Source organism: Mobula birostris, chromosome 8 (assembly GCF_030028105.1).
Source record: "Mobula birostris isolate sMobBir1 chromosome 8, sMobBir1.hap1, whole genome shotgun sequence".
Taxonomy (NCBI): Eukaryota; Metazoa; Chordata; class Chondrichthyes; order Myliobatiformes; family Myliobatidae; genus Mobula; species Mobula birostris.
The window spans coordinates 35,951,406-35,967,883 of NC_092377.1; the positions used below are offsets into that span (position 1 = coordinate 35,951,406).

The 16,478-nt window shown below is 40.0% G+C and overlaps 1 protein-coding gene across 1 annotated transcript in view; it reads right to left on the reverse strand.

Moving 5' to 3' along the window:
• Positions 1-5,855: 5,855 nt before the first annotated feature.
• gch2 (GTP cyclohydrolase 2) overlaps positions 5,856-16,478 on the reverse strand; it is a 45,873-nt gene continuing 35,250 nt past the window's right edge. The window contains exon 6 of the mRNA XM_072267047.1: positions 5,856-9,117. Within this exon, the coding sequence (XP_072123148.1) occupies positions 8,991-9,117 (127 nt within the window). The 3' untranslated portion in view covers positions 5,856-8,990. The remainder of the gene's footprint in view (positions 9,118-16,478) is intronic.

Below are 16,478 nucleotides of genomic sequence, written 5' to 3' on the forward strand. Positions count from 1 at the left end.
TATCAATGGAAGTGTACCAGTTCACAGAAATGGAGAGAATTCAGGTGGAAAAACTTGATAAGATATTTTATTACACCTTCTCAGAAATCCCATTATGATAGTAACCACCCTGTTTGCTGGAGAAATTGTGGAAATCAAAATGCAAACCATTATCATATTTTCTGGGAATGCCCCGTTATCAAAGACTATTGGAGTGGGATACATAATGCCCTACAAGACATCTTTAAATGTGAAATACCCTTAGAGAGTAAGACAATATATTTTGGGTATATACCTCAAGAATGGTTGAAAAGAGATAAATATTTAATGAATGTACTGCTGGTGGCCGGTAAAAAAACCCTATCCAGGAAATGATTATCATAGGAGAGCCCAATTTTAAATGTATGGATAGAAATTACAATGGACATTTACAAATTGGAGATAAAAGCATCTGTTAATCATAAATATTAAATTTATTAAATATATTTAAATTTATTAAATTTATAAATATTAAATGTATTAAATTTATAAATATTAAATTTAATAAATTTATAAATATTAAATTTAGCCATGATCATACTGAATGGCGGTGCAGGCTCGAAGGGCCGAATGGCCTACTCCTGCACCTATTTTCTATGTTTCTATGTTTCTATAAGTTGGAACAATTTTATTCATACTGGAAAAAATGATTTTATTCTCACAAGTCAATGAATATGTTGTAAAAAAATCACTCCCTACTCTGTACATAGTTTTCTTCTTTCCATTGTTCTTTCTTTCCTCTCCTTTCTATAAGTGTGTACCTCAGATAAATATTATGTGGAGATTTGTGACAAATATGATTATATGATATACATGTACAGTATCTGAAATACATCTTATGGAAATGTTTGTTTGATGATGAAATTCAATAAAAATTAAATTACAAAAAAAAAAGAAATGGAAAATAGTAAATTCAGGCAAGTCAAGCAGCATTCATAGAAGCAAAGTTAAATATTTCAGGTCAATGAATATAATATCTTTATAAACATCACGTACAGGACAGTGTACAGAACATCCCTTAAACAATACATGAAAGGGGTTGCTTCCACGACTATTACAGTTATAGTTATACAGCATGGAATCAGGCCCTTCAGTCCAACAGAGGTGCCTTCTAGAACTGGCCCCAGTTGGTTGTGTTTGGCCCACATCCTTCTAAGCCTTTCCAATCCAAGAACCCATAACAGTGTCTTTTAACCATTGTGATCGTACCCACTTCTACCATTTCCTCTGGCAACTCATTTCACATACACCCCACCTCCACCCCACACTCTATGTGAAAAAAATTGCCCCTTAGATCCCTTTTAAATATCTGCCCTCTCACCTTAAATCTATGTCCTCTTGTTTTACACTTCCATACCTTGGGAGTTGGGGGGGGGGGGGGGGGGGAGACTGTGGCCATTCAATTTCCCTATGCCCCACATGATTTTGTGCATCTCTATAAGGTCACCATTCAGTCTTCTATGCTCTAGGGGAGAATGTAGAAGATCCCCACCTCAACTGCAGTAACTTTAGCTGAAGAGCCATCGAAATCCTTGGATCTCGGAAACTTTTTACCCGAGGCTTCCATGTTGCAAGCAGTGGATCCCTGTGGGTAATTTCACTTAAGAAACATTTTGATACAATTGTTCCCCTCCCCCAAATTTCAGATGTTTTACAATTATAATCTTCTTAAATGGTGCAAATCACCAGCAACAATGAGTAGCAGGATGGACACATAAATAGAGGTTCACCCACCTCCCAGAGAACAGTGACAGTGTTGGAGGTGGGTAAGCTCTATGTGCCCATCTCTATCCTGCTACTGATTCAGAGGCAGATGATTGGTGAGTGGCAACAAGTGGGTATTTCTACCCTTCTTACTTCCATTCACTGAAATAAAAGTAAAGGGATGACTGACTACTACAATTTAAAGTCCCTAAGAGAGCAATAAGATCCCTAGAGTAATTACCAAAATGAGTAACAGAGTGCTTAGTCCAAGCTTAATTCACAACAGAAGTTCTGGGCATCATGAAATACTATTCTAGCACTGTCACAGCTGGTTACAGTTTCAGGAAGTGTGTATGGCCGTAACTCCTGACTGAACACATTGCCCAGTTACACCTGCTGCACCACGGAGTATCCATAGTACTGAGGATATTGTGGATACAATGTTTAGTGATCTGCTCACATCACAAGCTATGAGTGCATAGGCAGAAAAGCAATGGCTACCCACAGAACAGAGTGGTAAGCATAGGCTGGTAGTGAAGGAGTTCGCTCTGATCGTCTGCCTTTCAACTGTGTTGGATAATGTTGGGAGGAATGGCCTCCCTAGGAGAAAGCAGCAGCAGCCAAGTCTGTGGCACTGCGGTCTGCTTTGGTGCAAAGGTTTTGGGGGTTGGTTAAGAAAAGACTAGGTGGCTAGTGATAGGGGACACAATTGTAAGGGGGGCAAACATGACTTGTTGTGATTCAACAATCAGCAACCTCTACTGCAGCGTGTTACTTCTCTAATGCCAGGGTCAAGGCTATAATTACTGCACATCCTGAACAGGGAAGGGAACCAGCCAGTGGTCACGGTACCTCCTGGCTCCATAAATGTAGTCAGAAAACGGAAAAGGTAAGCTTCTTCAGGATTATTGAATTTGCAGGGGGAAAAGTTAAAAGAACAAAGCGGGGCCACGAAGTATCACTAACAGACAAGATTAAGGAAACATCTCCATGGACTTTGTACATACATTAAGAACAAGTAGGTAACCAGAGCAAGGGACAATCTGTACATGACAACAGAGGTCTTCAGTGAAAACTTCTGAATTCAATAGAGAAAAGGCAATATACTTGCATATATAATATGTATCACGGATGAGGTTGGATATATTCTAGAGTATGAAGGTGTATACATCTCTTGAGAAGATGTAGCTCAGCCATCTATGAAAAGCAAGCAAGAAAATTGCCAGTGCCCTGAAGTGCTGGAAGATTGGAGCCTAGCAATCATAGTTCCCTTACTAAAGAAAGGCAGCAGGATATGCCAGATAATTATAGTGAGTCTAATGAGAGTGGTAGAGAAATTATTGGAAAAAAGTCAAGCAACAGGATTAATCCACACTTGGAAAGGCCAGGATTGATCAAGGATAATTAGCATAGCTTTATTGGAAGGACATTCTGTTCTGATTAATTTGATTGAGATTTGTGAAATATATAGATGAGGGCAGTGTGATTGATGTTGTTTATGTGGACTTAAGTAAAGCCCTTGATAAGATCATACATGGAAGAGTTGTCCACAAGGTTAGTGCCCATGGAATCCAAGGCTAGTTGTTAAACTAGATACAAAGTTGGCTTGGTAACAGAAAACAGAAATGATAGTGGAGGGCTGCTTTTATAAATTGAAGCCTGTGACCTGTGTTTATCATTTGCCATATACGTTAATGATTTGTATATGAATGTAGGAAATATTATGTTTGCTGATGGTACGAAAGTTGATGACAGTGAGGAGCATAGAGTTGATAGTGATGCCAGTATCTCTAATTTGCTACACTGCTTCCCCATTATCCAGTCATTTTCAGCAGTATTATCACTTAATTAAATATTGGTAAGGTACCTCAGCCCTAAAATTCCTGGGGTACCATCCCAATTAGTGTATTTGTGGCAGAATGGAATCCTTGTCTATAACCGACAACTGTTGCAGAACCTGATATCCGGGTGATAGAAAACATAGAAATCTACAGAACAATACAGGCCTTTCGGCCCACAATGTTGTGCTGACCATGTAATCTACTCTAGAAACTGCCTAGAATTTCCCTACCGCATAGCCCTCTATTTTTCTATGTCTGTACAGTACTGTGTGTAAGTCTTAGACACAGCTAAAAAAAAATTCTGTACAGCAAAGTTGCTTTCAAAAATAATGAATTTGAAAAGTTTCAAAATGTCAAAAAATACTATAACGAGCAGTAAACAATAGGAAACTACAAACGTAAATCAAATCCATATTTGGTGTGACCACCATTTTGCCTTTAAAACGGAATCAATTCTCTTAGATACACTGTGCAATTCTATCAGAAATCGGTTAGTAGGTTGTTCCAAGCATCTTGGAGAACTTGCCACAGTTCTTCTGCAGATTTTGGCTGCACTGCTTGCTTCTGTCTCTCCAGGTTATCCAAGACAGCCTTGATGATGTTGAGATCAGGGCTCTGTGGAGGCCACACCATCTGAAACCACATTAAAAAATTGAGAGTGCCTAAGACTTTCGCAGTCTTGTATATGGTGGATATTGATAGTAGATTATGAGAGTACTTAAGCAGTGTGGTATGTCAGTTAGGTTATGCTGGATATTGAACGTAGATATGAGAGTACTTGAGCAGTATGGTATGCCAGCTAGGGTAATAAATGACTATAATTTCTCTACTTGAGGTATTCCAAGCCTATCTTTTTTGTAAGAAAATGTTGCCAGTTTCTATCCTCCCACCATATCCTTTGTGCTTGCAAACTTAAGTTAGTGATCCTCTTTTGAGAGTGGAAATTTAGGTTGTGGTGGAATGGAATTTGAAGGGGGAGATAATCCTGTGAATCCCTTCATGGGGACAGGTTACACTGAACCTGAGGGGACCAATATTCTTGCGGACAGATTTGCTAGAGCTTTTGGGAAGGGTTTAAATTAATTTGGCAGGGGGATGGGAACCTGAGTGCTAGGGTTGTTGGCTTACAGGGAGAGGCGGTGTGTAGTGAGACTGTGAGGAAGGACAAGCAGATGATTGGGCAAAATTGCAGTTAGTTGGATGAGTTGCAGTGTAAAGGGCAAAAAAAATCAAAAAGGTTGATGGATACAGGACTAAAGGTGTTATATTTGAATGCACACCATATATGGAATAAGGTAGATGATCTTGTAGCACACTTAGGGATTGGCAGGTATGATGTTGTAGGCATCACTGAGTCATAGCTGAAAGGAGATTACATTTGGGAGCTTAACATCCAAGGATACACATTGTATCAAAAGGATAGGCTGGGAGGCAGAAGGGGTGGGGTGGCTCTGTTGCTGAAAAAATGAAAGAGGTTACACGGGATCAGAAGATGTAGTATTCTTATGGGTAGTGTTAACAAACTGCAGGGCAAGAAGAACCTGGTGGGAGTTACATACAGGCCTCCAAACAGTAGCCAGGATGTGGAAGAAAATGCATGTCAAAAGGGCAACGTTAAGATAGTCATGGGGCATTTTGATATGCAGGTAGATTTGGACAATCAGGTTAGTGCTGGATCCCAAGAGAGAGATTTTGTAGAATGCCTACAAAATGGCTTTTTAGAGCAGCTTGTGGTTGAGCCCACTAGGCAATCAGCTATTCTGGATCGGGTGTTCTATGAACAACTGGATTTGACGAGCGATCTTAAGGTACAGAAACACCTAGGAGTCTGATCATAATATGATAGCAATCTCCCTTTACTGGGTTTTGATGTTTCAATGTACATGTTTCAAATAAAGCTAATCTTTTCTCTTTTTTTAATTTCTATTCCCACTCTGTCTGCAATCACTTAAAATGAAACCTAGTATAGATTCTTCATGCCTACAGAGACTATAATATGGGTTTTGAAGCTTCGGTCTTTGTCAAGATCACTGTAGAAACTGTACTGTCTTCTGTGATATTGGTATGCAACAGATTTGAAAGAAATATCTCTTCTCATTTTTACACAGGGTTGTCCAATTGGTCAGTATTAAATTAGGAAAAGAATAGTGGTCTATTGTACAATGTCAAAATTTTATCGATTACGAAATACAGAACATCCCATCAGTAAGTCTGTTTTGCCCAATAAAATTGAGAAGTATGTTAACAATATTATCCTAATTTTATTAATCATGAAAAAAATCATTTGGTTAAGAGAAGCAACTTATATTTTGATATATTTTAGTAATTCACTTCAACATTGTTACAGTCAAGCAGAAGCAAAATAAAAAACAAATTCTATATTACATTTTTTCCTAAAATAATGATATATGAAACAATCCCCATAACAATTCTTCCCTATTGCACAAATTAAAAAGGCACAAATTATTTCCACAAGTATACAGAAATGGTAGATTTAAAATTAAAAGACTTTCCAAGGGTGACAAGGCTAAAAAATCAGTGATTTAGTACTGTAATACATAAGAAATTGTGTGATCACGTATCTGCAGCAGAAATACAAACATTTAAGTGATAGTGGCTAACAGAATAATGAAATGTTTGTGTCATTTTTATATTTCAAGATATTTTACATAATACAATTAGAACTTATTAAGGCCACATCGTGTGTCATTTTGAAAAATGACATGGGTTACAAAACATGAGTACCATTATCTTTTGTATATATTTTATATTTATATCTGGTGTCTTAGCTTAGAGGACACTCCGTTACATATGAAAGGTAAATTAGATTGTTATCCTTTGGTTCCCTCTCAGGTATATGAAAAAGAGTCCAGAGCACAAGTAGGGGCATTCTCCCTATTATACTACCCTGTTCCTTATGTGATATCTAACAAAGACTACCTAATGATTTCTCACATTACACCGTGCAAGTTGACGGCTATCTTACAAAAGGAACTTCATGGATTGTAAAACACTTTGGGATGTTCTTTAGTCATGTTTCACAAATGCTACTTCCATTCCACAGACTCTTGGTCTCAAAATCTGTTGTATTATGAAGTATAAAGTATGAAGTAAAATATTAGCATTGGATTTAGATTACTCAGCTGATAAAAGGCTATGATCTAGTAAAAATGGAAATATGTATCGTTAATATAAAACTTTGTACAAAAGGAGGTGAGCATTGTATTTTTGATCTGATTTGTAGTGATGTAATGTATAATATTACAACTAGTAAGAGCAAAATAACATGAAATTACTGTTATAGTATATATTAATCCATAATTTAGATAATTTGTTGGAGACATGAATTTATTTTAAATATGTTCCTAAGATCTTCAAAGTATTTGGACAAGGGAGTCAATGAGACCATATTGTGGCTGAAATCTATTTGTAACGTGTGGGGGACTAGTACAAATCAAATAAGACAGAGGTGTACGATTTTCTTTGTCACTTACTTAATTGAGGCTGATTATTTGTTTTCATCCATCTTATGCTACAACACCAGTAAATGCATTGATTTTTTAATTATCAACAGCCATTATTTTAAATTTGCAGCACTGCAGACAAATTACTAGTGTAGCTAGATTATTATTCACCACATGAGAAATGTTCTTTTCTTTCTAATCTTTATCTCCATTATTCCACCCCAAGAGGTGTGCATGCTTGTTGAGTATTGAGCTACATTGACAATGGCAACAGCTATTCTCCATTAAAGCTGTCATCTTTATGCATCAGTCTAGAATGTGGATATATTTAGCCCATACAACAACCGAGCAACACACACAAAATGCTGGAGGAATTGAATTTGAATCAACGTACAGTATAATGACCCGAAGTTCACAACCTCACTAAGTTTTCCTTTCACTACCTCAGGATTGCTGATGACTGCTTAGCTAACTCAACACGGTCTGGAAATGAACGATGATCCCTGGGGTATGTTGTTTCAGTAATTCAGCACATGTAGGTTTATAAGACTATAAGATGATGAGAAATAGAAGCAAAATTAGGCCATTCGGCTCATTAAGTTTCCACTATTCTATCACGGCTGATTGATTATCCCATTTTCCTGGCTATTACTAACAAGAATTTAGCAGGTTTGCAATACATGTGTATATCTGAACATCACACTCAATAATTGCATACAAATAAAAAAGTAAAACTTCTCAATCACTTAAAAAATATTGTTAAAGAGAATAATAAAACAATTTTCTCTCTTACTGTTTTGTCCTCGTTAAAAACAGAGCATTTAATGTACGTACAGAAAGTCAAAAACTTCCAGTTTTGCTCAGAATGACTGAATTTAAATGAAGCATCTTCTGTTTGATCCCTCAAAATGTGCTTTAATTGGAATTGTACACAGTGAAGATGTATTTCCATACAGTATGAAAGCTATTTGGGTGTTTCCCAGCTCTGCTGTAGGAGTCAAACTGGACAACCCTCTGGAAAATTCTGGCAGTTCTGGACAATGTTTCTCACCCTCTGCATGCCACCTTTGTTAAACAGAGGAGCACTTTTAGTAACAGACTAATACAACTGTGCTGCTCCAAAGAGCACTAGCTGAGGCCATAAGGCTCTATAATGAGTCAACCTATAACTGGGGGAGTGATGACCCCCCACCTATTAGACTGTTTGAGGTAACTTAATTTTTTTAATGTTTTATTCTTTCTTGCTTCTCTTCTAATATTTGTTATTCTGACATCTGTCCACTTGTAATGCTTCTGTGGCACTAATTTCCTTTGGGATCAATAAAGTATCCATCTAATAGAAAATTAGAAATTTGGTTCACATCAAGAGCATTGAAGCCATTAGAGAGGAAACTTCTGATTTATCAGTTAGGACAGATAGGAGAAGTGAAAGTCCATTGCATACCCTGGCTTTGAACTTTGAAAAAGAGAGAAATAAATGTGATTAGATTTCTGAAGAGACACACAGTGCATTCCCCATATCTTTACTGCCTGAAATTAAAGCTTGGTGATTAATAAAGTAATCTGCCAGCTCTGTTGGTTTAATAATTACTGTATTATTAAAAATAAATTTCTAAAAGATTAGGGATAGTTTTTTTAGAATGCTAATTGAAATTGCAGAACTATACAGTTAGTCACAACAAGGATATTGACAGGTACAAAGTGAATCACCATCACACACAAAGAAGATAATGCATTATATGTCGCTCAGGTATGGTGGGAAAACACTAAAACAGAGTTTAAAAACGCAAACACAGTATTTTTGGAAAACATTGGTCAATTGTTTGAATTACAGTAGATGAATTAAATCTATTTAATCAGTGCAGGAATCAATTGTCTTTGAATTTTCACTGCAAGTCTCTTTTCATGACAGGCCAGAAGTATCCCTAAAATTGAAGAGAGTTCTACTTTGAAAATGATTCTTCTACTCCTTTGTCAGTGTGAGAAATTCTTCCCGTGTCTTTTGATCCTCACGGAAAACTCCAAGCATTGTGCTGGTTACTGTCTTGCTATTCATTTTCTGCACACCTCGCATCACCATACACATGTGCCTAGAAACAACATTTTAAGATAGTTACTCATCACTTATAGAGTTATAGACCAATACAGCATAAGTCCTTCAGCCCAATGACTCCATGTACAGTGCTCACCCTGCTTGTCCCAATTTTCTGTATTCAGCCCATTATCTCTTGAAGCCCCGCTCCTCCTTGTACCAAATTTCTCTTAAATTTAGTTGGCTCAACTCTGGTGGCTTATTCCATATACTTACCACCCTCTCAGTGAAAATACTGGCGCTCAGATCCCTCTTAAATCTTTCACATCTCACCTAAATTTATGTACCTTAGTTATCTATCTCTTTTATGGCAGCAAGAGAAAGATTGCTGTAACATTGCCCTTTTCTCTAACCTTATCACCTTTCACCTGTTTTAACAGTTCATCTACAGGTTAGGGGTACATCAGTGTGTACTCTAGTTTAGGATATATAGGTATATGAGCAGACTAATTTAGTAGGTGTAACTGTTAAAACAGTTATATCCACTTGTTTCCAACCACATTCGAAAGAACGTGTTAGCTCCTCTTGGTTGCTTCACTTCATGGTCATGTAGTAACTTTCTCAGATAAATATATTTATTACTTAGCTGGTTTTTCTACCCTTCATGACTTATTAAAATATTAGGCCACAATACTCCCAGGATGCTTTGCTTTCCCATGCTATGTTATCTGGCTTCTACTTAATCCTTCCCAGGATTCTACGATTATTCTGTGCAATTCTATCTGAGTAAGGGGAACGGTCAGCCTTCTTCGCTGTCACTGCTGCGACTTCCATTTGGAAAGCGAACAAGGGCAGATATTATTCTGGTTATGCCTGTTTCCAAGCTAAGAATCGTGTTCTGTATTAGTCCAAGTTCAACCAGTTCAAAGCTAAGAACAAGGTCAGCACCACCTTTATCATGGAGCTTCAGTATGCAGATGACAACACCATTGCAGTACACTCTGAAGAAGTCCTCCAATGCATCCTGAATGCCTTTGTTAGGGCACACAGAGCACTAGGACTTGTCCTGGATATAAAAAAGACACAGGTCCTACGTCAGCCACTGTCAAACCAGCCATCTATTCAGCCCTCCATAATAGTTGATGATATCACCCTTGAAAATGTAGACCACTTTCCCTACCATGACAGCATTCCCTCCTCAAAAGCAGACATTGACTCAGAGCTCAACCACCACCTAAGTAGTGGTATTGGAGCTTCAGCAAGCTTAAAGAAGAGAGTCTTTAAGGAAAAGACAGCAACCTACAGGTCCAAGTAAAACTTCTGTTATATAGAACAGTCATCCTTCCTACATTACTGTAAGGGATTCAATTATGGACCATCTACAGTAGACATCTGACAGGTCTGGAACAGTACCACCAAAGATGCTTACAAAAGATTTTGAGGATCAGCTGGAAGAACAGATTCACAAATACCATCGTACTGGAGGAGGGCAACATGAACTGGCTCCCTACCATGATAAAGCGACGCCAACTCCGATGGATAAGTCACATCATCCAGATGCCTAACTCATGTCTGCTCAAACAATCCTTTATTCCTAGTTGAAGGAAAGTCAGAGAGCCCTTGGTAGGCAAAAAAAAAACACTTCAAAGGTAACATCAAAATCAGCCTGAAAAAAATCAGCATTACTTTTAAAAAGTGGGAAGACACTGTACTCAATAGATGCACCTGGAGGAAATCTGATCAAGAGGGAGCTGCGCTACATGACAGCGACCTCCACTGAACCACAGACACCAAGCAGCAGCTGGAAAAGGAGAGAATCAACAATCAAAAGACCCAACCTCTCGCCATAGCCACCACTTAGTTGTGTCCACACCACAGGAGAACATGTGGTTCCTGGATCAACCACTACAGCCACCTGAGGACCCACCAATTGACAACCCCTTTAGGAGAACATCTTACTTGGCTTGAGTGATCATACTAAAAAAACCTTTCATGTCTCAGTCACTCTTCAGTCTAGACGTTCAAGTCCCAGTGACCGTATGATCCTGTGATGTAGATAAATAGAGTCTGGATGGTATCCTCCTCCTTGAGTGTTATTGCAGCCATCCAGGAAAGTGGAGAACGTTCTGTCATGTTTCTGACTCCTGCTTTATGGACAGTGAACAGTTTTCAGAGTCAGAAGAGGAGTCATTTGCTATTAAATACACAGGCTCTTTACTGTGTTTGTGGCATAGAATTTGTGTGGTTGTGCAGTTCACTTTCTGTTAAATGGTAACCCCATTTCTCAGGACGTGGGCAGTGGGGAACTTAAAGAGGGTACTGACATTGAGTATAAGGGAAGTTTGTGAGAGGTAAAAATTCACACTGAACAGTTGATGGGTAGCTTTATAGAACATAAAACATAGAACATAGAAAACCTATAGCACAATACAGGCACTTTGGCCCACAAAGCTGTGCCAAACATGTCCTTACCTTAGCTTAATATCTACATGCTCAAGGTTTTCAGTCCGCTGTAAGTCATCCCTACAATTGCCAAGATCCTTTTCCGTAGCGAATACTGAAGCAAAGTATTCATTAAGTACCTCTGCTATCTCCTCCGGTTCCATACACACTTTTCCACTGTCATACTTGATTGGTCCTATTCTCTCACACCTTATTCTCTTGCTCTTCACATACTTGTAGAATGCCTTGAGGTTTTCCTTAATCCTGTCCACCAAGGCCTTCTCATGGCTTCTTCTGGCTCTCCTAATTTCTTTAAGCTCCTTCCTGCTAGCCTTATAATCTTGTAGATCTCTATCATTACATAGTTTTTTGAACCTTTCGTAAGCTCTTCTTTTCTTCTTGACTATATTTACAACAGCCTTTGTACACCACGGTTCCTGTACCCTACCATCCTTTCCCAGTCTCATTGGAATGTACCTATGCAGAACTCCACGCAAATATCCCCTGAACATTTGCCACATTTCTTCCGTACGTTTCCCTGAGAACATCTGTTCCCAATTTATGCTTCCAAGTTCCTGGAGATACAATTGTGATCACTATCTCTAAAATGCTCTCCCACTGAGAAATCTGACACCTGACCAGGTTCATTTTCCAATACCAGATTAAGTACAGCCTCTCCTCTTGTAGGCTTATCTACATATTGTGTCAAGAAACCTTCTTGAACACACCTAACAAACTCCATCCCATCTAAACCCCTCGCTCTAGGGACAAGTCAATCAATATTTGGGAAATTAAAATCTCCTACCGCAACAACCCTGTTAATATTACAAATTTCCAGAATCTGTCTCCCTATCTGCTCCTTGATGTCCCTGTTACTATTGGGTGGTCTATAAAAAAATGCCCAGTAGAGTTATTGACCCCTTCCTGTTCCTAACTTCCACCCACAGAGGCTCTGTAGACAATCCCTCCATGTCTTCCTCCTTTTCGGCAGCCATGACACTATCTCTGATCAACAGTGCCACACCCCCACCTCCTTTGGCCCCCTCCCTGTCCTTTCTGAAACATCTAAGGCCTGGCATTCAAAGGAACCATTTCTACCCCGAGCCATCCAAGTCTCTGTAATGGCCACAACATCATAGCTTCAAGTACTGATCTATGCTCTAAGCTCATCCACTTTGTTCATAATACTCCTTGCATTAAAATAGACACATCTCAAACCATTGGTCTGAGCGTGTCCCTTCTCTATCACCTGCCTCTCCTCCCTCTTGCACTGTTCCCAAGCTTTCTCTATTTGTGAACCAACTGCCTCTTACTCTGTCTCTTCAGTTTGGTTCCCACGCCCCAGCAATCCTAGTTTAAACTCTCCCCAATAGCCTTAGCAAACCTCCCCACCAGGATATCGGTCCCCCTGGGATTCATGTGCAACTTGTCCTTTTTGTACAGGTCACTCCTACCCCAAAAGAGGTCCCAATGATCCAGCCCTCTACTCCAATCCCTCAGCCACGCATGTATCCTCCACCTCACTCTATTCCTACACTCACTATCATGTGGCACAGGCAGTAATCCTGAGATTACTACCTTCGTGGTCCTGCTTCTCAACTTCCTTCCTAACGCCCTGTAGTCTGTTTTCAGGACCTCCTCCCTTTTCATGCCTATGTCATTGGTACCAATATATGCCATGACCTCTGGCTGTTCTCCTTCCCACTTCAGGATATCGTGGACACGATCAGAAACATCCCCGACCCTGGCACCTGGGAGGCAAACTACCATCTGTACTTCTTTCCTGCGTCCACAGAATCGCCTGTTTGACCCCTTAACTATAGAGTCTCCTATCACTGCTGCCATCCTCTTCCTTTCCCTACCCTTCTGAGCCACAGGGCCGGACTCTGTGGCCACTGTCGCTTCCCCTGGGTAAGCTGTCCCCCCCCCCAACTGTACTCAAGCAGGAGTACTTATTGTCAAGGGGTACAGCCACAGGCCACAGAGGTGCTCTCTAACATCTGACTCCTGCCCTTCCCTCTCCTGACTGTTACCCACTTGTCTGTCTCTCGAGGTAAGTGGGATGGGGGTGGTGGTGATGAGAGGAATGGAATTTTTTTTGATGGCCCTGGCGTGATCTGGCAGAATCTAAGCAAGCCTCACAACAATTTTGCACAAGTGATTGTGTCATTCCTGGTGAATCGGTCAATGTGGCAAAATGAACCTGAAATTATCTTGCTAACAGGAGGCAAAGGATGATTGGAAGCCTGTGACTATAGGTATGGTCACAGGGATGATTGCTGGGTTCCTTCATACTTATTTCGTACATTAACAATCTGGATGGGAATGTATGAGAGACAATTAGTTAACGAATTGATGATTGGCATTGTTGCAAACAACAAGCATTAACTTTTGGCTACTGAACAAAATTACTGAGTTGGTTAGATTGACTGAATAACGGCAGGTAGAATTTAATCTTAAAAATGTGTTGCAGTTCATTTTAGAAGGACTAATAAAGCAGAGTTATACACACAAGTGGTAGGGCCCTTGGAAGTACATGTCTAAAGATCCCTGAAGAGCATAGCACAGACAGATAACGTGGTTAAAAGGCCATGCAGAATACTTGTCTTTATTATCCAGTTATAGAAAACAGAGCAAGGAAGTTATGATGCAAACATATGAAACATTTAGGCCACAGGTGAAGTACTGTTTTCAATAGGAAAGATATGGTTGCACTGGAGAGGGTGCAGAGGATATTCACCAGGATGTTGCCTGCTATGGAGTAGTTTGTGTGTGTTGCTTGGATTTCCAGCATTTGTGGATTTTCTCTTGCTTGTGTTCTTCTTCTTGTCAGGTTGACTTTCTTCATGAGGCTCACAGTACAGAACACTGCTGCACTTCCTTGGTCTAGGAAAGCATGTGTAAGCACCGGCTTGTTACTCTTGGACTTCACCTGAACTGGAATTAGAGGGAGTTTACAATCATGATCACCAGCCCCGGTAAGGCTGTTAGTTACCAGGGCGTTACTGGCTGCTGTGTTTAAATCCTTCACGGCTTGTTTTGAGTAAGCACCCTTTACATCAGTTCTGGGCTCAGTTTTAGCTTCACTTTTCACCGCAGCCACAGTAGTGGCAAAGCTGATTCCTTTAGCTTGAGAATGAATTTGTGACTTAGTTTTGATCACACCTTTGCCAGTAATGTAGAATCTTATACATTTCCAAACACTGTGTGTGTAGCAATCGTTACTTGTCTTTCAATGAAATCAATGTTGGTGAAAGTAACCTTACCAATGCGCTTTTCTTGCGGTTCACAGACAACCGTTCTCCACTTATCCCGAAGCATATAGGGCAGTTTCTTTAGCACAACCATCATATTAGCAGGCATGTCCATCTCACACATGTCCTGCACTTCATCTGTGGCATTGCAAAGGTCTCTAAGAAAAAGACTAGTCTTGAAGAGCTTTCATGTCTTCTGACTTGATATGTGGCCAAAAAAAAAGAGCCTTTTCCATGTAGGCTGCAGCAATTTTATACTCATCACGAAAATGTTCCTGTGGTAAAGCTTAAACACAGAAACATAGAAAACATACAGCACAATACAGGACCTTTGGCCCACAAAGCTGTGCCGAACTTGTCCCTACCTTAGAACTACCTAGAACTTTACCCATAGCCCTCTATTTTTTTAAGCTCCATGTACCTATCCAGGAGTCTCTTAAAAGACCCTATCATTTCTGCCTCCACCACCGCCGGCAGCCCATTCGACACACTCACTACTCTCTGCGTAAAAAAAAAAAAAACTTACCCCTGACATCTCCTCTGTACCTACTTCCAAGCACCTTAAAACTATGCCCTCTCATGCTAGCCATTTCAGCCCTGGGGAAAAGCCTCTGACTATCCACAAGATCAATGCCTCTCATTATCTTGTACACCTCTATCAGGTCACCTCTCATCGTCCGTCGCTTCAAGGAGCAAAGGCCGAGTTCATTCAACCTATTCTCATAAGGCATGCTCCCCAATCCAGGCCACATCCTTGGGCCTTTCAATATTCTTGCTCCAATCCGGCTCGCTGGCAGCATTTGACAAGCTCTCCAAGGTAACCTCTGGTGAACTGTTTGAGAAAATAGAGACGGTTACCGCAATCATCAGTTATGCCTATAATGCTCTTCTCGAAAGCCCTCATAAATGAATGATACTGCAATGGATGGCCATCAAAGATTTGAATCTGTCTTTTAGGCAGAGGTGCAATGCGTTGTTGTTTCATTACTAAGCTTGTTATTTCCTTTTGCATCCGTATGGCTTCCAGAGCACTAGTTAGATTTTTATCACCTGAAACACAGCTGTCATCACACTGTAAACTAATGTTCTCAGAAGCACCTTGTGCTATTGGATATGACATACGTTCAGAGTGCCTCCTTAGTGCAGGTTGAGAATGAACACCCTGAATCCTTGGGGTCCAAGCTTGTGGCTCAGACATTTGTGGAACAAAGGTATCCACACTTCCATTGAGTATATTGGATTTTCTCTGTACCGTGTCAACATCAGAACTCTCACCATAGAACTGTCCTGCTGGAGCACATTTAGCACCCACAGCACTTGAAGCCTTCAAGACTTTCACTTTGGCCATCTTGGCTGCAATTTTTTTACTGCATTTTAAGCTGCTCCATCATTCCTCATAACTGTTCTTCCATCTGCTCCTCTTGTTTGTCCAATGCACGCTTATCCCTCAACATTTGTTGTCTTGCGCATAACTCAGTTAAATCAGCCTCTGTTCTAATGCATACTAGGAGGTATCAGATGCACAGGATGCTCTGCTAGCAAAATAGGACCTGCTGCATGCACATTAGATGCACTGTCTTCAAGGTGTACCTCATCCCAAAAATCATCGGCTTTATATGTGGTCAAAACGTGCCGGGTGGCTTTATAGTCCTGATTCCAAGCTCACTGCTTCCAGCGTGACTCTTGTTTTCCAAATGTGCAAACCAGACAAAGCAATGGCATT